At 33.6% G+C, this 27,255-nt stretch overlaps 1 protein-coding gene across 7 annotated transcripts in view; it reads left to right on the forward strand.

Annotated features, from left to right (window-relative positions):
* The window catches only part of ZMYM4 (zinc finger MYM-type containing 4), a gene marked incomplete at its 5' end in the record, with an annotated part of 178,324 nt that overhangs the window by 108,816 nt on the left and 42,253 nt on the right, over positions 1-27,255 (forward strand). For 3 of the 7 annotated variants that reach the window (XM_079696804.1, XM_079696805.1, XM_079696806.1), the window contains 11 exons: positions 7,281-7,805; positions 9,506-9,567; positions 9,916-10,086; positions 16,939-17,023; positions 17,256-17,511; positions 21,350-21,524; positions 21,636-21,848; positions 25,385-25,535; positions 26,020-26,135; positions 26,566-26,841; positions 27,015-27,165. In XM_079696804.1, coding sequence (XP_079552930.1) covers positions 7,281-7,805; positions 9,506-9,567; positions 9,916-10,086; positions 16,939-17,023; positions 17,256-17,511; positions 21,350-21,524; positions 21,636-21,848; positions 25,385-25,535; positions 26,020-26,135; positions 26,566-26,841; positions 27,015-27,165 — 2,181 coding nt within the window. Of the gene's footprint in view, positions 1-7,280; positions 7,806-9,505; positions 9,568-9,915; positions 10,087-14,325; positions 14,386-15,742; positions 15,805-16,938; positions 17,024-17,255; positions 17,512-21,349; positions 21,525-21,635; positions 21,849-25,384; positions 25,536-26,019; positions 26,136-26,565; positions 26,842-27,014; positions 27,166-27,255 lie in introns of all 7 variants that reach the window. The other 4 variants (XM_079696801.1, XM_079696802.1, XM_079696803.1 and 1 more) reach the window with 4 other exon arrangements.

The following is a 27,255-nucleotide window of genomic DNA, read 5'->3' on the forward strand; positions in this document are numbered from 1 at the left end:
ATGGCCCTGACTCACTAATGGGTTGATACTTGGAATTTGAAAGAACACTGGATTGTTGTGTTTCACTTATTGTCCCATTTTCATGAAAAGTTTTCTGTTGGTTATTGGCCTTTTAGTAGCTAAGATTCTTTTTCAGCTTAAAATCATAATTAAGAATTACCATTCTTCTTGTTACTGTAAATTGTGCCTCATTGAGAATGAGGATCTGTCATTAAGGGAAGAAGCTAGAGTGGCTATTGAGGAACATCTAGTAGTTTCAGCCAAGGACAGCTTGATTCAGCTCTTGATGGATTGCATGCTTACCAAGAGTCAGTTGTTCCCAAACCTGTTTATTCAAGTAGTACTTGTCATTGTAATTAAATAATTTTTATTGTACCATTTTGACACTAATAAAATTTCCTCTGAAAAGTAAATTGCTGTTTCTGTGAATAATTTTAATGCTTTAGAAAGACTTAGTAGGTAAAGTCAGTAAAAAGGTGGAGGGGCAAGTGTCTTTATTTTCTCATTCCATTTTTAAAAAATATTTATTTATTTATTTAACTTATCTTTGGCTACATGGGGTCTTAGTTGTGGCACATTGCAGCACGTGGACTTCTCTCTAGTTGTGGCATGAAGGTTTTCTCTTCTCTAGTTGTGGCATGTGGGATCCAGGGTGTGTGGGCTCTGTATTTGTGGCGTGTGGGTTCCAGACCGTGTGGGCTCTGTAGTTTGTGGCATGCAGGCTATCTCTAGTTGAGGCGCGTGAGCACAGTAGTTGTGGTGTGAGGGCTTAGTTGCCCCATGGGCAGGTGGGATCTTTGTTCCCTGACCAGGGATCAGACCTGTGTCCCCTGCATTGTAAGGCGGATTCTTTAACCACTGGACCACCAGGGAAGTCCTTCATGCCATTTTAAAGAAACCAAAGTTGCAATCATGAAGATTGCATTATGGCTGTGATTTGTTCAAGAAAGAACTCAAATTAGCATACCCATTTCCAAAGTCTTGATTGATCATCATTGATTGGCCAAGGTGCTTTTTTATATATTCCAAGTAAAAATAAATGTTTAAGGCATGTAAGTTTCATTTTTAAGATTCCTGACTTTATTGGTCAATGATTGGCCAATGTGCTTTTTTATATACTCCAAGTAAAAATAAATGTTTAAGGCATGTACATTTCATTTTTAAGATTCCTGACTTTATTGGACTTCTAACTGGTGACTGCATTCCTGATCTTATAGTTTAAAGAGGCTTTTATTATTTAGGAGATTGTATTTTATTGAAAATAAATCATCTCTTAGAAACAAAATGCAGATTTAAGTTTTTATTTAAGGTGAACCAAGATTACCTCATTTTTATGCTTATTATTTGTTTTGCATTCTTTGGAGTTTGTGGGGTTTTTTTCTTTTGATCCTTTGTTTCTTTATATAAGAGAGAAAAACAGTGTCAGAGAATTGTTAAAGAACCATAACTTCTGAACTTAAAATTATAATTGATATTAGTTTAGTTCTGAAAATTATCCTTTGATTAAAACAAACATGTATGGAGGTAATTGAGTAATATATTGGCAATGAAAGTAACTAACAGCCCTTTCATAATGTTCATCTATGTGGGTTCCTTGTTGGTGGTTGTACCTTAAAATGAAATGATTCTTCGGTATAGTATATAAATATCAATATGCCACTAAAGCAAGGACTGAGCAAAAGGAGGACAAGGAGTAAAAGTTGATTTGACATCATGAAATTTATTTTCATTATCAGACACAAATATTGTACTTAAATTGCTTAAAATAACTTTCATTCTCCTTCTACAAAATCTAACAACCTACCTGCATTTAACCCATGTGCTCCTTTCATTCTTTCACAAAGGGAAATTATGTACTGATCACATGCCCTGTAGCACAAAGATTTTCCCTCTGAACTTACTAGTTATTCCCTCTTTTTTTAAATTAATTTTTTTATTGGAGAACAGCTGATTTACAGTGTTGTGTTAGTTTCTGCTGTACAGCAAAGTGAGTCAGTTATACATACACATATATCCACTCTTTTTCAGATTCTATTCCCATAGTTATTGCTTCTTTATTGGATCATTCCCATGAGTATACTGTAAGCTGTAATATACAAAGTCAGAAAAACTTCACTCCAGATTTTAGTCCAGTTTCTGCTCATTTTCTTTAATTTAGATCAAAACTCCTCTAAAGAGTTGTTTGTACTTAAGTTTCCCCAGTTCTCTCCTCTCAGTCTCTTTATGGGATCACCCCACTCCAGCTTTTGTGTACCCATTTTTTCACTGATATAGCTCTTGTCAAGGAAGAAGTTTGTTTCATCTTTCCCAATATTAATAATCAATCTTCAGTCTTCATTTTATGTGTTATCTCAACAACATTCATTATGGTTGGCCACTTCTTTCTTATTGAAATATTTTCTTCACTTTGCTTCTATAACATCACCCACCTAATTTTCCTCTTACCTCATTGGCTGTTCCATTTTAGCCTCTTTCTCTGATTCCTTCCTTTCTACAGATTTCTAAAAGTTGAAATATCTCAGGACTCTCAGCTCTCTTCCATCAGTAGTAAGTACAGTCACTAGGTGATCTTAACTAGTCCCATGAACTTCATTGATGACTCCCAAATTTATATGTCATTTCTTGGCAAGAGTCTCCTCTTTAACTCTTTAATACATCCAATTGCCTTCTTGATATCTCCATTTGAAGGTTTAATAAGGTTCTCAAAATCAATGGGTCCAAACCAAACTATTCATTCTACCCCTCTCAGTCTGTTACTCCCTTAGTGTTTACATCTCAAGAAATGGCACCCTGTTGTGCTCTTTTTGACTTTTTATATTCAGCTTCTCATATACCAAGAAATGCCTCTACTTTCAAATTATACCCAAATCTGACTACTCTTTCTCACATCCACCATTACTATCCTGGTCTTAGCCACCAGTTTTCCCTTGGATTATTGCATTAGCCTCCTATGTGGTGTTCTTCCTTCCCTTCTTCACTCCCTGTAACATTTAACAGTCTTAAAATACTCCTGCAGAAGCTGGGGTGTTCCTTGTAAAACGTAAGTCATGGAATTCCTCTTTGGGATCTTTTTTGTGGTTTGCAGATTCCTAATATATCTATCCTCTGGCTTTTTCTCTTTTGTCATTTTTAAGCACTCTTCCTCATGCCTGTTCAATTCTAGCCCTATATTCCTTGCTTTCCCTCAAACATACCAAGCCTGTTCACAGTGTCTAAAAACTATCTAGGAATCTTCTGTGAGAAATTTGTTTTCAAGTGTTTCATTATCTTCTGTGACCCCCAAATATAATTTTAGTGTTGAATTTTTTCTGTAGATGTAGGCTCTGAGAAATAGAAGCTGTTTCTTTTATTTGGGCCACAAGAATGAGTATAAGTCTGTTCCAGTTAATTATATATATTAATATAACTAACATAATTTAATCTCATAAGATTTTATGCAGCTTACAGATTTATTGTGTGATAACTAGCAAAATTGCAAATTCAAATTAGATGCTTTATTAGAAATTGCCATCTCTGAAAAAGCTTGAGTGCATTCTCAAATAAGGATAAAAAAATTTTTTTCAATAGACAGTAGATGCATGTGCTTCAAAACTCAAGATACAGAAGGATATGCTTTGAAGAGTTAGTGTTTCTGTCTTATAGCCACCTGATTCTGGTGTCACAGAAAATCAGTGGAAGGTATTTTAATTTATAAACAGTTGTACATACACATAAATTATAAAACATACAGCAGCGGTAGGATAACATATATATGTATATTCTTCCTCACTCAGATATTTTTACTGATTGACCCTGAGAACTTGTATAAAGTCGCCTCATTCTTTTTAACAGCTATATGATATTCCATTATAGATATGTACTGTAATTAATTGAGCCTCACTGTAGAACAGATAGGCTGTTTCCAGTCTTTGCTGCTTATACATGTTCTTTTTCATAGATCTTTTGAGAAATATCTGTAGGATAAATTCTTAGAAGTTGAATTGCTGGATCAAGAGGTATGTGTATTTAAAGTATCATTAATATTGCCTGGTTGCTCTTTTTACAACTGTACCATTTTATACTTCCTCTAATAGTATTCTACTACAGGGATTGGCAGACTTTTTTTCTGTTAAGGGCCACATAGTAAATATTAATATTTTAGGCTTTTCAGCTCATATATGGTCTATGCCACACTCTTCTTTGTATACTTTTCTGGCCTCAGGTCATAGTCTGGCAGCTTTGGCCAATAGCATAGCTGCCAGGCTGTTATCAAAACCTTTTGTCTTTATCAGCCTGCTGTATGAACATGTTATCTAATTGCATTATTAATTAGCATTTCACTTATGAGCAAAGTTCAACCTTAGTGTTTCCTTTCCTGTGAAATGTTTGTTCAGATCCTTTGCTTTTACAAATGTATTTGGTTGTAGGTATCTTTATTGAACTATGAGTCTTATTCTTTATCCATTAGGGAAATGACCTTTCATGATATAAAGTGCAGTAAAATGTTTTCAACAACTTTGTCTTTAATCTTTTGGTTTGGATTATGTTTTCTTTAGGAATTTTTTTACAGTCACATTTGGTCTTTTATTCTTTTATTCAGTAAATCAGTCTTTTATTCTAGGTTTTGTCATTCTTAGAGAGGTTTTTCCCCTAAAAATAATTCTTCCATGGTTTTTTTAATACTAGTGTTTTATTTTCTATGTCTAAATCTTAAATACATCTGGAAGTTATTTTGGTATGAGTTAGGGATCCAGTTTTTTCAGGTGGTTACCTTTTTTCCTAGTACCATATCCTGAATTAAAACATAGAGATTTTGGAAGTTGCTTTCAATATTACTTTTTGGTTGACTTCTTATATACTATAGAACTTAGATTAAACTGTTGATCACACAAAGTGCATATTTCATGCATGAAACAGTTACTGAGCATATGCTGTGTGGTCAGGTAGTAAGGATAAACTGTTGTAAAGAAGAGGTTCTAACCGTGACCTTTAGTTGCTTACAGTCTGGCAAATTTATCACACTATATGTATGTGTGTGTTATAACACCCTGCTTCTATATTTATATTTTCTCCCTAACCTTCTATTATTATGAAAACTTTCAAATAGAACAATTGAAGGAACAGTATAGTGAATATCTGTAGTTTTGTGCATGTTCTCTCATCCCTCCCTGCTTTTCTCTCTGTAATATATATACTATGTGAAAGTAAGTTGTAGAAATTCCTAAGATTTTAGCATCTTTGTTTGAATTAATTACTTAGTTAAGTGAAAATGATGATTTTCTAATTTTATTATTTCCCCCATTTGTCTGTTTTTCTGGTTCGCTGAGGAGAGGGAATCATAGCTATCTTTTTCATCTAGCATAGTACTTATCACGGAGTGATTTCCTAATAAATATGTGCTGAATGAATGAGTGAGTACTTTAGGCTGTGGGATGTTATTGAAGGATTTCAAGTGAAGGTATAATGTAGAATGATTAATGGTGTAGAAAGATAATTCTGATGTCTTTATGGAGGAGAGCAACTTGAAGAAAGCTTTTGTTTGGACCCTGTATCAGTTAGGACTTGATTATAAGTAATCCAACTCAAATCAAATCAGCTTGAACAAAAAGAGGAATTTTTCCTGGATCATGGAACCCAGGGAATGATTTGAAGATTCAGCCACACAAAGGGTTCATCTCGGCTTCAGGAACAAATAAAAGCAAGGCTGTCGGTGCCACTAATATTTTTAGTCTTTGCTTCACTCTGTGTTTTTACTAGTTCTCGTTTGTCTGCTCATGGACCAATTAAATATGGTTTCAGGGCAGGATTTGTAAGAATATGGTTGCCTCCTAGATATCATGTGGATTGAGTTAGTACACTGTCAACAGGAAGAGATGTGGAGTGTTGGAATGGTACCAAATGGAGGAGATGGATTTGAGAGAGATATTAATTAATACAGTTTGCAGAATTTGTCCAAGGGGAAGGAGAATTGGAGTGATTCTCTTTTTTATCTTGAGCAAATTGCTGACTTGGTGATGCTGTTAATTAAATGACGGGAAAACAAGAAAGTATGCTTGGAACGGGAACATGATGAATTTGGTTTTAGAAGTGCTAAGTTAAAGGTCCCTAGGGAACCTATAGAAGCTAATTGAATATAGATATCTGAAGTTTGGAAGAAAGGTCTAAGCTAAAACGCTTAGGAAGTCAACAGCAAAAGTCAAGGCTATAGTGGTGAATAAAAGAGTCTGAGTGTATAAAATGAGACGAGAATTGGAATATTGAGCACATAAAACAGAGGAAGAGACGTATCAAATAAATTAATAGGACAATTATAAAATTAGGGAACAATACAAAAAAACCAAAGGTATTTTATCTAGGAGGGATATGCCACATAAGGATTGAAAAAATAATTGGACTTGACCATGAGGAAATCATTGATGATATTAATGAGAGAAGTTCCGATGCGAGTTGGGAACCAGATTGCATTAAGTTCAAAGGATTAATGATTGGGAGATGAAGTAGAAACAAACCAATGTAAACTTTTTCCCTAGGACTTTGTGAAAGAAAGGTGAATTAGGTCAGGAAAAAGAAATACAGGGCTGGGGTTTTTTTGTTTGTTTTATTTTGGAATGGAAGAGACTTTTAGCATGTAGTTTTGAACACTAAACAGTTTTTAATATATATTCTGGCTTGGATAAATTTTATTTTTATGTTTAAATATTTACCATTATAAACATTAAGTGCTGTAAGTGTTTATTACAGTTAGTGCAGAGAAATTAGGACTCTGAGGTCAGAGATCTGGGTTCTGATCTCAGCTCCCCAGAGTAGTCTCTATGATAACTATAATGATCACTTTTATATTCCCTTCTATGTGTCAGTCACTGTGTTATTAGGCCCTTTTTACATACTGTCATTAAACCTCACCACAAATTAACCTCCAAGGTGAGTATTACACTGTTTTACAGATAAAGAAGCCTGAGAGTTTACTTCTCAGGATCACATAGATTTTCAGTTAATCATGCTATGATTCCAACACAGATATGTCTAATTCTGAAGTTGGTGCTCTTTTTTTCTATATTTCATTGACTTTCTTTCTAACCTGAAATAGTTTCTCAAGTTTTACGTCCCTATTTCCTTATCTGTCAGATAGGGATATTTTATCTGTCACACCTATATCAAAGTGCTAATGGAATACCACAGTATTATTATCTATATTTTGTTTGAAAAGAAAAAATATATATTTGGTTAAATGCCAGACAGACCTTATAAATATGGTCATCTTTAGCACTATCATTTGTCTAAACAGTATTTTACTTTTTAAGGTGGTGGTATCATGGATACAGAAATGTCTGAAGATATAGACCACAACTTAACTCCTACCCTTGACAGCATGTCTTATGGAATGCCGAATCAAACAGGATCTGAAAATTCATTGCTGGATGAAGATGATTATTTTTTGAACTCTGGGGATCTTGCAGGAATTCCAGTCGTTGGTAGTGACAATGAGGATGAACAGGATTTTAGTTCAAAGGACAATCTTGTTTCTTCAATTCATACTGATGATAGCTTGGAAGTAGAGAGAAGAGTCACACAGCATGAATCAGACAATGAAAATGAAATACAGATTCAAAATAAATTAAAAAAAGACTTTCCTAAACAATTTGATCAGGTTTCTGTCTTTAAATCAATACGGAAAGATTTTAGTCTAGTAAGAGAAAACAGCAAAGAGACTTTTTCTGGAAAGGAGAAAAATAGAGACCTAACTTATCTTGAACGTGAAAAACGGTTGGATAAACCCCATAAAGAGTTGGATTCAAGGTTGAAAAGCAGTTTTTTTGATAAAGCAGGTAATAATTGTTGGAATAGAGCCATAAAACACAATAAATAACAACGTACTGATAATAATACAGCTTTTATTACTTCTGATGCTAAGCAAAGTATGAACAGTTAAATTCATTGTAAGCTTGTCATTTTTCTTTTATCCTTGTTCTTTGCAGAGTGACTGAATTTCTCCCAGTAACTATTGGTAATGGTATAAATGGTTGAAAAATAGCTCTAAACCTCATTTCTCCCTCCCCTGGTTGCAATATTTTGATGAGAAGGCAAGATACTCGAATCACCTGTTCATTTTCTTTGGTTGAACATTGGAACCTGAAGTTGGATTTAACTTCTTTGTGCTGTAAGCACTAATTCAAACTGCTGTCCCACCAATTAGTTCAAATTAGGGAGGGTTTTTCTTTTTGATAACATTTCTATTTTATGTTTTAGAAGTTTCTTGAGACTCCTCTTGAGCCTCTTTGCCCAGCGTACCCTATACTTAGCTTCAGTTCCATTCTTGAATATATACATTTTCTTATTTCTGTGCCTCTCTTTCCTCCTGCTACTCCATTTGCCTGAATGCCATTTTCTCTCTTTGTATATATGCCTGTAAAAGTGCTTCTTATCCAACAACACCTAACTCATAAACCTCTTCTACCCTATGGTCATCCCTAACCTCTCTACATCAAGAATGTTTGTTTCCTTATCTATATTTCCATAGCACTTTGTTTATGCCTCATTATTTATAGTACTTATCACACGGTATTATAGCTCTATTTGTTTTGCCTTACGTGCTAGTGTAGGAGTTTATTGAGGGCCAGATTGTATCTTAGTCATCTTTGTGTTCTTGGGGCCTAACCTGGTGTAGTGAAAATAGTAATATTTCAATAAGTTTTCAATAGGTGTGAAAGAAAGCTTGGTAGAATATACCAATCCTTATATTTCTTTTGACAGTGCTAGGAAAACTATGATTGAAAGAACAAATCAGTATTGTTAAAAATAACAATTAATTTAAGTATCCATTATGTACAAGACTGTACAAGGGTATACTGTATTTTTCAGTATATATTATTCAATATGTATTTTCAGTATCCCTATGAGGGATAAATTATAAGGGTACTTATCTTCAAGGAACATAGTGTCTAATAGCAGAAGGGACAAGACAAGTCAAGTAGCAGAAGTGTCAACGAACAGTTGAAAAGCATAAAACAATTTATAATTATAGACAGTAGTAGAAGAGTTTGTTATAAGGCAGTATAATAAAATTTCTATCAAATAACTGAAACTGTTTCAGGTATTCTTAGGAGAGAGATGATTTTTAACTCAGTGGACAAGGGCAGGTTTTATAGAGAAGAGGTGAATTTTGAACTGAGCTGAGTCTGGAAGACTGTGTAAATATTAGGATAGAGGGGACTTGGAATAATATAAGCAGAAATGGGGAAGAACAAACATAAGTAATTTTCAGAACATAATGAATAAAGTAACCACTTTATTTAGGTTTGAACAAGGAAAGAGCATGAGGCAAGGCTAAAAGTTAGATGGGGCCAGATTGTTTGTTTTGAGTGAAACTATCTTTTAGGTATTTTTTGGTACCCATTTCACTCTAATGAGCAGCTTCGTTGGAAAAGAGAGCTGATTATCAAATGATAGCTTTTTAGGTCACTCTTTGTAAGATTTGTTATTCATATACATGTGTTTGTTTTGTTTTGTTTTGTTTTTCTTTCAATAGCTAATCAAGTTGAAGAAACATTACATACCCATTTACCACAAACCCCAGAAACAAACTTTAGGGTAAGTTTTCAGTGTGTATGTAGATTGCTGTAACTGTGGCAAGTTTTCTTTATGTGATTTTCTAAACTGTAACTATATGTGTTAGGTAGAGCGCTGATTTTAGTTTTTTTAATTTCCTTTATTATTTTCGTAAGGACATCTTTGGAGATGTTCTCAGAAGCCTCTGCTCTTAGATTCTTTATTTGTATTTGATATTTAGACATATATCACATTTACTTGTAAGCATAGGGACTCTAATGAATGTCCGTAGAGTTCTTCATTTCCAGTGAGCTTTTCTTTGGGTGTTAAACCTGAAGAGGAATAATTTTAAAATCTGAATATTTATTAATCCTTTATATTGTGTTTTAGGATTCCAGCTATCCATTTGCCAATAAAGAATCCATTGGTTCGGAACTGGGGAATTCCTTTGCATCAAATATTAGAATTAAAGAAGAACCTTTGGATGATGAGTATGACAAAGCAATGGCACCACAGCAGGGACTACTAGACAAAATTAAAGATGAACCTGACAATGCTCAAGTAAACATTTCACCTTTTTTTCCCCCTTCTTTTTGTTCCACACATGAATTATTCATTCAAGAAAGGAAGTTCTTGATTAAGAAGTGAAGTGTTTTGTTGATGGGGTGAGACTCTTAATGAAGGTTGAGGCAATTGAATTATCTTATAAGAATAATACTAAGGAATCAACCAGAGTTATAGGAAACTTTGTCCAAGTAGTAGTTAAGGCTTTTAATCCACATCATTCCTTAATACCACTGTTCTGTGAATTTTACAGTTTCAGTGCAGGATTAGCGAAAGTGAGTCTTCAAGGATTTGAGATTGATACAGCAGACATGGCTGAAAGTTTATGGTGGTTTATGAGTTTATGGTGTGATTGAGTTTATATAAGGTAGTAAGCCTTTTGCAGTTGCTGCTAATGAAGTATAGGCTATGTATGGATTTAAGTGTTTTTCAGGAGGGATTAATGGGATTAATTAATCTTGGGAAAAATTAATTGATTGAGGAGCCAGTTCATTAGATCAGTGGGTAGAAGATAAAGGAGGTTTTGATGCTTTGATGGGTGATATAGGATTCCAGTTTTGAGATCTGAGTAGTAAGGGTAAGGATAGAGCTCTGTTATTTCAAGGTTGCTCTGGAGGTAAAAGTCATAAAGATTCTGTAAGTGTGAATGCTGAAGTCAGTGAAGTTATCCATGCAATTAATGACATTGCAGTGGTTGGAACGGAATAAAGATGCTGTAATCATTTTGGAACGTAGGAAAAGGACCAAGGGATGAATATGCAATAGAGCAGTTGTTTGAGGGTGTTCTGTGTTTTATACAGCTGGTATGAGGCTGAGAAGTAAAGATAGCATGAATTAGCTATTTTTTTGAAATGACATTTGATGTGGAGAAAGCTTACCTTTCCATATCTTTCTTTTATATTAGGGGGGTTGAGAATGTGAGACTTCTGTGGAAGAAGTTATTTTCACTCAGATGTCTCTTAGCAGGGTTTCTTGGCACTATTGACATTTGGGGCCAGATAATTCTTTGTTGTGAGGAGCTGTCCTGTGCACTGTAGGATGTTTAGAAGCATCCTTGACCTCTACCTACTAGATACCAGTAGTACCATGTCTCCAGATATTGCCAAATGTCCCCTGGGGGACAAAATCCTCTGCTATTGAGAACCACTCTTTTAGAGTAAGGAAATGGAAGAATAGGTGATTTATAGATGTAGGTGATTTATATGAGTCAGATTGATGCTTCAATTAAATGAGAATGCCATGGTGCCCAGTGGAGGGTAGCTGTATAGGGTAGTGATGATAAAGCTGTAGAGTTGGATGGGTGTGAGTGTGGTAGCTACAAAGATGGTGGTAGAGAAGGAATATGAAAATATCTGAATAATGAAAGCATGTTAATAAAAGCAGGCAAAATGGAGGTCGTGGATATCTGAATTAGAGATAAGGAAGTGTCCTGACACCTAGGGGAGGTTCATATGACAGTGTATGCTTCAGAAGACTACTACCATGTCTATACAGGGCAGATCTTCTGTCTTTTAAGTACCCCAATCTGGACATGGGAAATCCATAAGAAATCATAATGCTGGCAGGGTACCAGAGACATCACTTTCTCCCTGTACATGACCCAGTGACACTTTCCTTGAGCTGAAAAGGCAGTTATAACAAAGACCAAATACATTGTGGGAAGAGGGCATCAGGAAAGGTTATTTGTATTGGGTTGGCCAGAAGGTTCGTTCAGGTTTTTCTGTAATGTCTTACGGAAAAACCTGAATGAACCTTCTGGCCAACCCAATATTACTGTCTTGAAAACAATCAGAGATTCCAGTGACTGGAGAATACCAACAGGATGGAACAGTCAGGACACAGAAACACCTACATTTTTATCGCTATTCAAAGTGTAATAATGTGTTATAAAATGCCGTATATGAAGTTTCATCATGATTTTGGGGAAGAACTTCCCTAAGGGCTCACCACCTGATTGACTGGACTCTTAAAAACCAAGCAGGAATCTGTGTAAGTCCTAGGCATAAGGTCCAGAAGCATTCTTTGCCCGGACCCCACAATAAGGCAGTTCCAGCATGTGAGTGGGTAAAGCTAGGTGTTCTCTGAGAAGTCCTTTCTGTTATCAGCTACACCAATCCTGTGGGATCATACCTTTGATAACTCTTCTAGAAGTCCCTGACCTCATGTTAAACTATGGATACATGGTTCTTTCTTCTCCATCCCTTCCTTACCTTCTCTCTCCCCCTCCTCTCCCTTTCCCTCCTACTTCCTCTCCCCCACTCCGATTTCCTCTCCCCTTCTCCCACCTCCTCCTTCACTGTCCTGTTCTTTTAGGTATTTCTCCTCAGTGACCACTGGAAATCTATATTCCTTGTTCAACACTGCCTAATGCTTTATCATTCTTACTCATTTCCCATAGACTGGAAAAAGGAGTTCCAACAAATTATTCTCTTAGACTCTGAAACAGTACTATTAACCTAATGCTCATAAAATACTGATAGATTTAACAGCTGTGGTCAGTCTTTACTTTTGACCATCAGTTACTTGTAATAACTTTTCTCTTGGTGTAATAAGATCATAGCTTTAGCGTCCGGCACCTTGTCAAAACCTCCCTTGGCTTTTCTCTTTGCTTAACTTGTAGCTCTGCTTTCAACTCACTTCCTTATTCTCCTTTTTACACAGTTCACTTTGGTCTTAATTTTTTTACTTTCCCATATAAATCACTAAGATACTGAAATGTATGTTTATATATATATTTACTTCTTCCCAATTGTTCTTGATTATGTCTTCAGTTATAATTTTCTGGGTTTGCCAGTTGTCATCCTCCTGCCTCTGTTACTGGCATAGCATCATTTGTCCTCCCGGTTACATTTCTTCATTCAAATCCTATTGCCTGTTACTATATTATATTCTGTATATAATACTTACAGATACTTTTATGTGTACTATGTTGTTTCATCCTCCAATATAAGAGGGCCAGAGTAGATGATATTAACTCTATTTTTAGGTGAGGGAACTGAGATTCATAGAGGTTAATAAGTTAGTTACTCAAGGCCATATGGCCAGGAAGGAGCCAATCAGGGGCCTTCACAAGGCCTTATTATTATAGTCTACCAAACTTTCTATAAATAAAAGTTGTTTAAAAAAATGACTAGAGAAGTTTTTAAAATAAAAACTTTAAAGAGCCAGACGTCATTTTTTCTTCTCTCCTTTTCTATAGTTTCTGAAAGCTGGAAATTCAGTAAATATCACACTAAAATCATGATTTTTTTTTTCTTTTCTTTTTGCTCATAATAAAAGGAGAGCTAATCTGTAATCTCTCATTGAAGTAAATGGATTAGAATGGGAAAGCAATTAATTGTCACAATAGTGAATCATATAGTCTTGGAAAATGGAATGCAGTAATTAAATGTTGGGGCTTGTTTCTTTAGCCATGTCAGGTTAACTTGGTTATAGAAACTGGGTTCTTCATTTCTAAAATACTGTCTTGGGATACTGATACATACTTTATGGTAAATAAAGGGAAGGTAAAGATATTGGTAGAGGATTTTTGGGTTTTGTTTTGACACCTGTTTTTCTGTTTCTGAAAGCTTTTGGGTCATCAGATTTTCACTTCTCAAGTTATTAGTCATTGATTTTTTATTAAATATTTGTAAAATTAATCATTGTTGGGAGGATACTAACCTAAACATGATTATGCCTTGAAGGCACTGTGGGATGTACAAGCAGAGTACTTAAGATATATTTTTACTTTACTATATTAATATAAGTAATATGTACTTGAGGCTTAAGGAATGTATTAGAAGTTTGAAATAACTGTCACAGACAGTGAGAAAGAGAGCTGACTGAAGACCATGAAAGTATGCCCATGAATACTGATTTTTTTTTCTGGAGTTTTCTGAGATTTAAAAAAAATTTTTACTTGTAATATGCTTTCATATACTATATAATGTAGGAATGTTATGATGAATCAATATTAGAAAATCTCTTAATATATGTAACTTCATCAACAGGTCAAATAAGACTAGATATATAGATAGATAGACAGATGCCGAAAGACATTTCATGTAATTCACTATGCATTTCTTATAATAGATACTCTCTTGATCAGGTAAGGAAATATCTACTTCTGATCAATAACAGTCATTGAATTTAAAAGTAAAATGATGGAAACCTTCTGTTAATAATAACTAAATGAACACAAATTACTGATGTCAGCATTATTATTTAACTCTTGTTGGATTTTCGACCCAATACATGTTAAAGAAATTAGAAGAAATAATGGAAAAGGGGAGACAAAATTATCATCATTTACTGGTAAGGCTCTTTATTAGAAAATTAATAGAATTCATGAAAGTTTAGTGGAGTAGCTAGTTGAATTTTAGTTATATAAAACAGAGCAATATTTCTATAAATCACTTGTTTCCCAGTTAGACAATATGATGAAAAGATATACTGTTTCCTACAGCAAAACAACTAAAAAGTGCTTGTATCAGATAAAACAACTTGAATGAATGCAGAGACTTTTTTTTTAATATAAGATATTAGTTATTCCTAAATTAAGATACAGTTTTGATACAATTATGAAACTATCAATGGTTTCTTATGTTTTGAAGAAAAATAAATAGGCATGCACACACACATTATGTTACATGTATGTTCTAAGAATTAGAGATGTGGCGAACTATTAAATGATTAAACATCTCACCGTTATTTTCATTAGGATAGTGTGATATCATAAGAGTAGTCAGCCTGATAGTGATGCAGAATAGATTGCCATAAAAGAGATGTTTTTAGAGGAAGTTGATACGTTAATGGTGAGTGGAAGGAATTCATCAGCTATTCAAAGAAAGAAAAAGAAAAATGCTCATTATATATCAAACTAAATATCAATAAATCACAGATGGATTAAAGCAGGAGTTGGCAAATTATCTTTCAGCAGTGGGCCAAATCCATCCTGCCCTTTTTGTTTTTCTGCATACTGTTTTTATAGTTTTATTGGATCATTGCCACATTCATTCATTTACATATTATCTATGGGTACTTTTGCTCTACCAGGGCAGAGTTGAGTAGTTGTGATAGCATGGCCTGGAAAGTCAAAAATATTTAGTATCTGGCCCTTTGCAGATAAAGTTTGCTGACCTCTGGATTAAAGGACTGTATTATAAACAATGAAAACTTTCTTAGTATTTTATTGTGGAAGTAGAACTTTGTAAGAAATAGAAGGAATCGCAAAGGTAAAAACCGTCAATTTTTTGGCATAAAATGGAAACTTCAGTATGTAAAATTTATCTCATAGTACATATTGAGGAAATGCTGATAACAGATGCTATCGGAGGTTAATCTTGTTACCTTATAATGCTTTTTTTGTAAATGGATATTTAAAAAATTGGAAATTAAAACAAGAATGGGAAGAGACTTTTAAGTGGCTTTTATCACAAATTGCTAGAATAAATAAAATTAAGGTTTTAAAAAACAATCTGTCATTGTGCATCAAGAACCTTTACTATGTACGTATTTACCTAGTAATTCCACTTTAAGATTCTTTCCTTAGGAGATAATCCTAAATATGAGTGTATGAGTATCCACAGAGATGTTCATCATGGCATTACCGATTAAAGCCAATGTGTGGAAACAAGTGAACCAACACTGGGTTGTGGTTATGTAATTTCAGTGCCATACAGGGCTATCAAATTGGAGACTGAGGCCAAGGGAAAAATTAGCAATACTGATCCTGTCTTTACTTATTTAAAGTTCTGGTATTTTGTTTATCATGGATTATGGCATTTTAAAAAATATTACTGAGATTTTTGGTGCCTTAATTTGTGCCTGAGGCAAGTGCCTCACCTCACCCCAGTCTCATCCTTATGTAATCTGATATGTCTATTAAATAATATATATCAGTATTTTCTCGAATTCCAGTAATGTACAGACACCTCTTATCACAAAAAAAGGGGGTATGTTGGAGTTGCCTGAGAATCCCAAGAATAAGACTTCTTTCAGGGTTTTGCAAGTTTCAGTGTGATAAACAGTGAATTAAAATAAAAAGTTAAATCTACCACTTAGGGGTTTCACAATGCAATAATCTAATTGTAAAAGCTAACAACAGCACTAAAAACTTGTTGTATAACTCAGTTATATGTGGTTATTCATGACTAAAAGTATACTTACATTCACTAAAAAAATTATTGAAATAAAAACCCAGACTTTTAAAATATTTTTTTTAGAATTCTCAGACTGCCTGATCTGCCTTTACAGACCTCAGGGATTCTTGGACTCCAACCTTAGAAACACTGATATTTAGCCACTAGGATTTATTTTGGAGTAATATTTGATAATATGCAAATGTTCAGTTGACTTAAGTGACCAAAAAATCATTTTATAAGAATGCTGTATTCAGTATAATTACAACTGTGTGAAGAAACACATACGGCAGGGGAAAAGACTGGAAAGAAATATAACAAAAGAGTAACAGTGGTTGTTTTGGGGTAATGGAAATATGATTAGAATTTTTTTCTCATTTCTACTTGTCTAAATTTTGTATAGTAAGTGTGTATTACTTTTATAATAGATAAACAGCAACTTAAAATACTGTAATAATATTAAGAATTAAAAAAAAATTTGTGAATATCTGGTAGTGCTATAGGCTAGATAGCTACTGTCATTTTTTACCTCAACTCTCAACGTGTATAAACATGTTATACCCTTATTGTAATTATAGTTTGCTTGCTATTATTTCTTATTAATGTTAATGTAGTAAACATTTTCCACCCCTATATAGCCATAGTAAAATGTCTTGAATATCTGGATTTCTTTAGATACATTGTATTTATTTTTCTTTACATATTTATTTATTTTTCTTTTTAAAAGGAGTATAGTCATGGCCAACAGCAAAAAACTCAAGAAGGGGAACTGAAAATTAGTGCTGTGTTTTCAGTCAGTGGCAGTCCTCTTGGTAAGAAGCAGAACTGAATGAATGAATCATGTTTATTTATTCTGACCAGTATGAGTGAGAGGAAGTATCTACTTATATTAGTAAACTAGGCAGTTTAGAATGGCTTTAATTGTGTATTGCATAATTAGTGTTGGGTTTCAAGACTAGCTCTAGAAGAGAAAGAAAGGATGCCTACTTAAAATTCATGGTAAAAAGTAAAACTTTTTTTTTTTAATTTTTTTTTTTTTTAAAGCTCCACAGTTGACTACTGGCTTTCAGCCTTCACTGGCATCATCTGGCATGAATAAAATGCTTCCTTCAGTTCCAGCCACAGCTGTTCGAGTTTCCTGTTCTGGTTGTAAAAAAATCCTCCAGAAGGGGCAAACTGCTTATCAGAGGAAAGGGTCTACTCAGCTATTCTGCTCTACACTGTGCCTCACTGGATATACAGTTCCACCTGCCCGCCCACCGCCTCCTCCCACTAAGAAAACTTGTTCAAGTTGCTCAAAGTATAGCAGAATTCTAAATTATCGTCTTTGCTTTCTTTCTTTCAAGATACTTTGTTCTTATTTATGTATTGTTTAATTTTCTACCTTTCTGTGTTTTTTGAGAAATATCACATTGTTTACTACGAACATGTTGCTGCTTTTAGTCTTTCTGGACGCTAGGTGCTCAGCTTTCTTTTAACTTTAAGTAATGTGCCTTTTATATAATAAGAGGTGCTTTTGAAATGTACTTTACTATCCTTGTTAGTTGAGATGCTTGAGAAAACAAAAACTATACCATTTAGGGGTATTACGTGACCACAATATTTTATCTTGTAACTGTAGGCAATAGATGCTTAAATGCAACAAATATTTGATGTTTATGTAATGTTTTCTATTAGGTAGTTGGAATTCATTTAATACTTTTCATCTTAACTTTAATTGGATTCCAGTGTATGTATTTTTATTTTCTCAGAATCTCAGGTATCTCAGAGGTTGTATTTCAGTGTTTAACAACAAAAAATTATGACCTTAGATCCTAATAAAATCATCCTGATATATTTGAGGAATATGAACTAATTTAGGCTAATTTTGCAACGTGGTCATTAGATGCTGTTTAAATAAATCAGAAAAAGATGAATAATGCTCTTGTTCTGAAATATTTTGGCTTCTATTATTAAGCTACTCAAACCATGATTTATTAGTTTCAATATTTGTACTTAGAGTACCTCACATGGATGCTGCCCTTTCTCTGTCTAGAAAGGGAAAAGATGCTCCCTCTTCTGGTCAGTTGGAAAAAGTATAGAAAGAAACTTCTAAAAGAAATTTGAGTATGGTTAGATGTTCTAGAAGTTATATTTGCATTCCTTTATGTTTCAAGTTTAATTCAGTAAAAATAGACTTCTGTTTGAATTATGAAACATGCTTTAAAAAAGAGTGCTTATAGATAAAACCTAATTTCTATATTCCAGTATATTCATCATTTCTAAGATCAAATCAACTAGAAAATTATAATTTTATAAGGTTTTTTCTTTTCCTGTTTTGCTATGAAATAATTTCACGTAATAACTTCCTTTTATGTTTCTTTATTTAATTCTTTCTTAAGCAATCAACGCTTTCTAAAATTTCAGCAGTATTTCTCCTTTCATAATAATAGTCATAGGTACTTAGTGCAAAGATTTAACAGTGAATTAAAAATGACCATAGGAAACTCATGGAAGTTTTAAAATGTGTGCTCTCTTTCTGTGTTTTTTAATTCTTGTGCATACATGTTGTTCTTCTCATCTAAATTTACTATAATATATCTCTTTGGTCTCTGGTGTTTACCTCGCTTTATCTGGAGATGATCATTTTTACCTGCATGTCATATCTTAGCTCTGTCTGATCTTATGTAATTTAATTATTTTTCAGATTAAATTTTCTTCTTTTGTAATGTTTGGTCTTATCCATAAATTTTAACCTGTTGTTCTTTGACTTTTAACTGTTCTACCTCTTCATTCACTTATTCTGTTATCTTTTTTTTTTATCCCTTGTTCTTTTCCATTCGCCCCTTTCTGTTCTTCTTTCAGGTACTCCTTGCCTGCCTATCACCTCAACTTTTCTTTTTCATTTTCTGTCTTTCTTAATTTTCACCCCTTCTCTTCTTACAGAATACCTTTTTCTCTTGTTGCTCAGTTCTCAACGATTTATCAGTCTTGTTTTTCTTTGTATTCCATTTCATTTTCTGTACTACTCTTTCATCTCCTTTTCACCACTTTTCCTTTCCTTCCCTTTTTTCTCTCCTATTTACACAGTCATTACAACAGTTTGGGATAGTCTGGTTTATCTGATTATAAAATTATTGATTTGGATTGTGCCTTAAATATAAGGAAATTAGATTCAAAGAAGTTAAATGATTTGCTCAGTGTTACATAGCTGGGTAGTTCTGGCACATGCATTTTCCACTCTAGATAGTCCATGTAGTCAAACAGGTTTAATTTGTGTCAGTCCCTGTAAGAAGGATTTTTACTGTAATTTGAATAGGTGGAGATAGAAAAGATTTCCTTCCTGATAACTACTGCTGTTTTTGTAGACCACTAGAAATATAGCAGCAGCACTTAGGTTGAAAGAAACTCCGTAGCTGTTTGGAGTAACAATTTTATTTTTGTTAATCTTTTATTAACCAAATCTCTTAGCATCTTGAATTTAACCTAAACTCTGAATATGTTTTGGCTAATCATCATTTAATTTTTAGATTTCATTAGTAATAGGGACCTAACAGTTTGTTTAAAAAAAAATCAGTTTCAAATCCTACACTTTAAAAGAGGTAACTTGGAGGGTACTTTTGTTAATACTGTTAGAAAGATCAGTTTTCTTGATATAATGGCAGTAAGAGAGGTAACTATTTCAGGATTGTCTGTACCATCTGAATTTTTACTATCTGAAATGAGATTGCTCCTTCTGATTCTGGTAAGATGTAATCTGTTACAATAAAATGTAATGCAGTTGGATGTTAAGCATACTGAGAGTAGTGAGAAGTAGCTACTTTTATGATTCTATTGCCTTGATCCACGCTGTTCTCCAACTTTTATCTCCTTAGCCTTCTAGAAAGCATCTATTTAAGGTCCAGCTAAAATATCACCTTTTTGGTAGCTTTTCATGTCACATCTTGTCTGAAATAATTGTTTCTTCATTTCTATTTCTGTAGTACATTTTATGTATATAAATACGTTTTTCAAAATTATTTCGCTTTTTTATATTAAGAATGCTTCTTTTATGGTATTTTATATATCATTTGTCTGTTTGTCCCAGTATACTGTGAGCTCCTTGAGGGCTTGTACCATATCTTGACATAGGGCTGGGCTAGTCCCTGGCTCAAGGTAACTGCTCATTAAATACCCTTATAAATGAAATAGATTAAAACCCAATAAAAAGTAGCTGGAAAGGCCAGAAAAAAAAAATGCAGATAATAGAGCACTCTCAAGCTACTAAGTATTGAAGATGAGATGTGATGTTGTGTATTACAGCATAGTACAATATCAGGTGCTCCTTGTGATGAGTCCCATTATATTTACTATTATCTTTTTTTGAAGCGGAGATATTTGTAAATCTTTTCTAAAAAGTACTATATTAGCATAATCTGTTTAAAATGTAAGAGTGAATATAACAGTTTATTTACTAAATATTATGTGAGTGTATACTCATGGGAGAGAGACATTGTTTACAGAATTTCATCAAGGTGTTTTTAAAATTGGTTTTTAAAATGGTTTGTACTTAAGCGATAAACTACTATGTAGGAAGAGTAATTTGGGAGTGGGATAAGGGGTGGAGTGGTAGGGAGTCTTAAACCTTAGGGTTTTAATCTTCATTGTCTTTTACTGCTAATGCTTACAAATGAGTTATTTAGATCTGGAAATGTTCAGTTTTATATAATCATGCTAGAATATGCACTGTGTAGTTTGAAATGTATTCCTACTTTTAAAAGATAGTGGCTTTAAAAATTTTCAAGTGTAATGTTAAAGAGTATTTTTGAACATAATAGGAGAGCCTAAGGAAGAAAATGAAAATCTTCTATAATCCTACCTACTAGAGATAGTGAATGATAAATGTTTGATGTATATCTTTTTAATCTTGAAACATAGTGTACTGATCCTCACAACAGTTCTATGAACTAAGCCATGTATTAGTTTCATTTCATACAACAGAGGTTGAGGATCAAAGTGATTTATCACTTTATTCAAGAAAACCCAGGTTTTCGGATTTAAATACCAATGCCCTTTCCATATGCTTTTAATTGCCTTTGTTTTATTTGATATTTTTAGTTGACAAAAAGGAAAAAAATGAATTACACTATGGCTTATTTTATCTTTGTTGTCATTTTTAGAGACATTTTAAATCCAAAGGATGTGATCAGTGCCCAGTTTGAAAATACCACCACTAGTAAAGATTTTTGTAGTCAGTCATGTTTGTCAACATATGAACTGAAAAGAAAACCTGTTGTTACCATAAATACGAATAGCATTTCAACCAAATGCAGCATGTGTCAGAAGAATGCTGTTGTAAGTTATCTTTTTACTTTAGTGGGGGAAGGAGTCTGATATTTGTGCTTAAAGGACAGCTTTTGATGGTCTTTGCTTGTTGTTTCTAAGTTATTACTTTATAATTCCTAGATTCGACATGAAGTTAATTACCAGAATGTGGTACATAAACTTTGCAGTGATGCCTGCTTTTCTAAGTTTCGCTCTGCTAACAACCTCACCATGAACTGTTGTGAAAACTGTGGGGGTTACTGCTACAGTGGCTCTGGACAATGCCACATGCTACAGATAGAGGGACAGGCTAAGAAGTTTTGTAGTTCCACGTGTGTCACAGCCTATAAGCAGGTATATGACCATATTTAATCCTGACGTCTTTGTTCATTTCAGAAGAATTGAATTTTTTTGGTAGAAGTTATTTATGAAAATGTCACAAAAATATTAAGTTCTTGTTATTAGCTTAATTAATATTTTTTACATGTAAATAGTATTTGTCGAATGCACGTGTGTTAAAAACTCTTGTTATACAGTTTTATAAGTACTATATACAGTTGTACCTCAGTATCCATGGGGAATTGGTTCCAGGAACCCTGAGGATACCAAAATCTGAGAGTTCTCAAGTCCCTTATATAAAATGGTGTAGTAATTGTATATAACCTACACACATTCTCCTGCATACTTTAAATCATCTCTGGATTATTTATAATACCTAATACAATGTAAATGCCATGTAAATAGTTGCCAGTGTGCAGCAAATTCTTTTCCTTTTTGGAGTTTTCTGGAATTTTTTTCCTGGAATATTTTCGATCTGCATTTGGTTAAATCTGCAGATGTGGGACCCAGGGATACGGAGGGCAGACTGTATTTCTCTTAATGCATTTGAAATATCGATACATGTTTTTAGGGTATGGATTATTTTATTTAAAATATGATTAATGTTTTTGAACAAGATTTTGAAAATGCAGAAAAGCACAAAGAAGAAAAAATTAGGCATCTCCTAGAGTTACCCAGTCCCATCATTTTGGTGTATACCTTCTAATCTTTGCTTCTGCTAATCCCAAACTCTCAATCCATCCCTCTCCCACTCCCATCCCCCTTGGCAATCACCAATTTATTCTCTATGTCCCTCATTCTGTTTCTCATTCATAGATAGGTTCATTTGTGTCAGATTTTAGATTCCACATATAAGTGATATCATATGGTATTTGTCTTTCTCTTTTTGACTTACTTCACTTAGTGTGATAATCTCTAGTGGCATCCATGTTGCTGCAAATGGTATTATTTTGTTCTTTTTTATGGCTGAGTAGTATTCCATTGTATATATGTACCACATCTTCTTTATCCATTCATCTGTTGATGGACATTTAGGTTGTTTCCATGTCTTGGCTATTGTTAATAGTGCTGCTGTGAACATAGGTGTGCATGTATCTTTTTGAATTAAAGTTTTGTTTGGATATGTGCCCAGGAGTGGGATTGCTGTATCATGTGGTAATTCTACTTTTAGTTTTCTGAGGAACCTCCATACTGTTTTCCACAGTGGTTGCACCAATTTACATTCCTACCAACAGTGTAGGAGGGTTCCCTTTTCTCCATACCCTCTCTGGCATTTGTTATTTGTAGACTTTTTAATGATGGCCATTCTGACTGGCGTGAGGTGGTACCTCATTGTGGTTTTGATTTGCATTTCTCCAATAATTAGCAACGTTGGCAGTTTTATTTATACTAGATTTATATTTTGTTAGTAAATTTTGATCAAAAGTTCAATTTTAAAATTGGTAAACCCAAAGGAATAGTAAGAACTTTTTACATTTTCAGTTTTACAATGTTTTCCTGTTTCACTGCATTTGCTGATCATTCTTTTTCTTAGAATAGTAAATTTTTATACAGTTTGCCAAAATTGGTGAATTTAATAATGTTGCTTTGGAAATTTCTCTTAAATGTTCTTAAAACTTTGCAATGATTTTGTAATTTTAAACATTCTAGTGTTTCAATTTATTTCTTGTTAATATACAAGCACATTAAAAAGGATTAGTGTTGGTTACTATTTATTTCTTCCTTAGAAACACCTTGTTTTTGTTCTCAAAGGGGGAAAAAAACCCAGTATCTTCATTAGCTTTATTCTTGTACAAAGGACAGTTTTCCTGATATTGTATCACGTTCTAAAAGTTACTGTGATTCAGTCCATTGAAAGATGGTATACATTCCATAAGAGAAGTATTTTGAAATATCTTAATTTTAAATTTATTACTTTTAATTTAACCAATACCTATTAAAATTTTCACATATTAGTGTGTACTGTGGTTTAGAGAAAGAACATGGATTTAGAAGTAAAGCAGATCTTGGTTTGATTCCCAGACTTTCTATTCAAATAGAATTTAACCTTGGGGAAAGCAGTTAAACTCCCTGAGTCCATTTTCTTATCTGTAAATGGGTATATACTAGCAATGTCACTGGGATGTTTTTAGGATTATATGAAGTAAGAATGAGAAAGCACCTAGCATAGAACCTGGAACATTGTAGATGGTCATTTCTAATACTTTTCTTTTCTTCCTTATATAAAATGTATTCAACAAACATTAGATGTGATTCCTGTTTTGAGGTGTTACATGTCCCTTGGGGGAGATACAAGTGTGTAGAGATGTTATGATAGAAGTGTTATGGGATGTAGAGGGGCACAGTGGAAGCAAGGTCAGTTCTACTTGATAGTTTCAGAGATAACCCTTGACCTAATTCTTATAAATGAAGTTTGTGTTTGCAGTCCTAATGGAGGAGGAAAGGAGAAATAGGGTTGGAGATACAGAAGAGATTCCAGAATGTAGGAATATGCTCACTTGAATATGTATTTATTTTAATAGTAAGTCTAACAGAATTATCCTTGAAGAGGACATAGAGGTCTTGAAATCCTCTTAATGGGTGCTGGATATACCTTATAAGTTATCCTGAATGTATGACATGTTAATAGTATTTAGCATTATTTGCTACTAAATCACTGAGTGGAAATTTAAGATAACAGACTTTCGTTGCTTATATTTGGACATTTGGGATATGCAAAGTTTCCTCCCACTTTATTGCTTAGAGTGTGCTTTGTTGTTGTTGTTGTTATTATTTGTTTTGGCTGCACCACGCGGCATGCGGGATCTTAGTTCCCTGACCAGGGATCGAACCCACGCCCCCTGAAGTGGAAACGCGGAGTCTTAACTACTGGACCATCAGGGAAGTCCCTGTGCTTTGTTATTATTAGTGGTAGAATATTTGAGTGTGAATTTTCTAGTAAGTTTATTAATTTCCTTGGATTCACATTTCATTGCTATATATAGCACCTTTTGTGGGAAGTTCTTCCAATTCTTTGAATAGTGTAAGAGCATGAATTCCCTGTCGTGTAATTTTTTAAATAGTGGGTTTTTTTGTTTGTTTGTTTGGAGGTTTTGTACAATATATTCTTGCAGCTTATTTATTTTATACATAGTATTTTGTACTTAACCCCGTACCCTTATCTTGGGGGAAGGCTAAAATAGTGTGTTTAAAATTATAGTTATAACAAATTAATAGATCCCAAAATTAATTGCTAGGTTATGCCCAACATATTTTTTAATGAAGTAGAGTGGAAAAATATCAAAGTGCATCACATGTTATCATGATATATATTGTTTTATAAAACCTTCCAGTTTTATATACATACATATTTAATACACAAACACAAAACCTCAGAAGTATGTGTTACTGGGTCACTTTGTAAAATTTATTTCTTACTGAGGATTGTAATCATAAAAGTTTGGAAGCCACTAATTTAAAATATTTCAACAGTGTTAAGTATAAACATTTCAAAGAATTATGCTTTTACTTGTAACTTGGTAAAAATGAATGTTATTTTATTCTCTTAATAGAAATCAGCCAAAATTACACCATGTGCGCTTTGCAAATCATTGAGATCCTCAGCAGAAATGATTGAAAATACCAATAGCTTGGGAAAGACAGAGCTTTTCTGTTCTGTTAATTGCTTATCTGCTTACAGAGTTAAAATGGTTACATCTGCAGGTAATATTGGTTTCATAAACTTTATAAATATAATAGTTGAATAAATTATGGTTATTACTTTGTTGTTATAACACAGATTTTTGTCCAAATTTAGTTGATTTTTAACACAAATTTAAAATACTTCAGATCTGTGTTGTAAAATATCACCTATTATCTTTATTGCTTAGTTGCTTGCCTATTTGTGCATTCTTTCTTACCAGAAGAATTTATGGCTTTTAAAATGTATTTTCTTTATCTACACCTGATTTATTTCAAGATTCATTTATTTTTTAGTTTCAGGGTGTAGACTGTGACAACTTTAAATAAACAGAAATATTTTTAACATTGTTAGTTTTTGTCTATATGTGAGGTAACTAAGTTTAATTTCAGTTCCTGCAACTTGACTTGGCCCTTGAATTTTCATGTATTGTATAATACTTATTTTCTCATACATTTGTGTACATTTGTATGTATTACTCATTAGCTTTTATTTTGATTTGCAAAGGTGTACAAGTTCAGTGTAACAGTTGTAAAACCTCAGCAATCCCTCAGTATCACCTAGCCATGTCAGATGGAAGTATTCGCAACTTCTGCAGCTACAGTTGTGTGGTAGCTTTCCAGGTATGGCTTCAGGGCTCTTCCTTTTCTCCAGTTAGTGGCCTGTGATAGTAAAGTAAACTTATTAGGTGGTTGCTAAGTGCCTGGATTGCCTAAATTTCTATCTCAGTCTTGTTAAACTTGGGTTCTTTGGTCCATCCTATTTTTGGAGGCATGTTATTTAATTGCCTTCTGTGAAATTAAATGGTACTATTATTACCTAGATTATCTATTGGGAGGATATTATTTTTAAAGAATATTATTAAATTATTTCATTTTTTAATATAAATATCACTCCCCCCATTCAGCTATAAGCTGCTCAAAGGCAGGGATGTTTGCCTTTTCACAAATGTATGTTAAGTGCCTAGAACTGTGCTTGACATAGGTAGGTATTCAGTACCTTCTTGTTTGAACAAATGAGTAGATTGATCTTTTTGTTTGTTTCTTCTTTCAGAATTTGTTCAACAAACCAGCAGGAATGAATTCTTCAGTGGTGCCCTTGTCTCAGGGCCAAGTAATTGTAAGCATCCCTACAGGTTCAACAGTGTCAGCAGGAGGCAGTAACACCTCTGCTGTTTCTCCCACCTCCATCAGTAGCTCTGCTGCAGCTGGTCTCCAGCGTCTTGCTGCCCAATCCCAACATGTTGGGTTTGCACGAAGTGTTGTAAAACTCAAGTGTCAGCACTGTAACCGTCTCTTTGCCACAAAACCAGAACTTCTTGATTATAAGGTAGAGTATAGGAGCATGATAGAGGGTTTGAGTATAAACTGGTCTATCTGTAAACTTATTTCTGGCTATTCACCTTTCAGAATTACACTATTTGTTTTGAAAATAAGAGGGATAAAGATTTCCACAAGATAAACCAAATGTTTAATTAGTACTTAATGATTATTTCTTTGCAGGGTAAAATGTTTCAGTTCTGTGGCAAAAATTGTTCTGATGAATATAAGAAAATAAATAATGTAATGGCAATGTGTGAATATTGTAAAATTGAGAAAATTGTAAAGGAGACTGTGCGATTCTCAGGTGCTGACAAGTCATTCTGTAGTGAAGGTAAAGATAGAAGATTATCTTACCTACTGAGCATGTTCATTGTTTCAAAAGTAGTTGATGATTTAAGCTGTCACTATGTAAGTTTATTTT

This window comes from Hyperoodon ampullatus (genome assembly GCF_949752795.1).
Source record: "Hyperoodon ampullatus genome assembly, chromosome: 2".
Taxonomy (NCBI): domain Eukaryota; kingdom Metazoa; phylum Chordata; class Mammalia; order Artiodactyla; family Ziphiidae; genus Hyperoodon; species Hyperoodon ampullatus.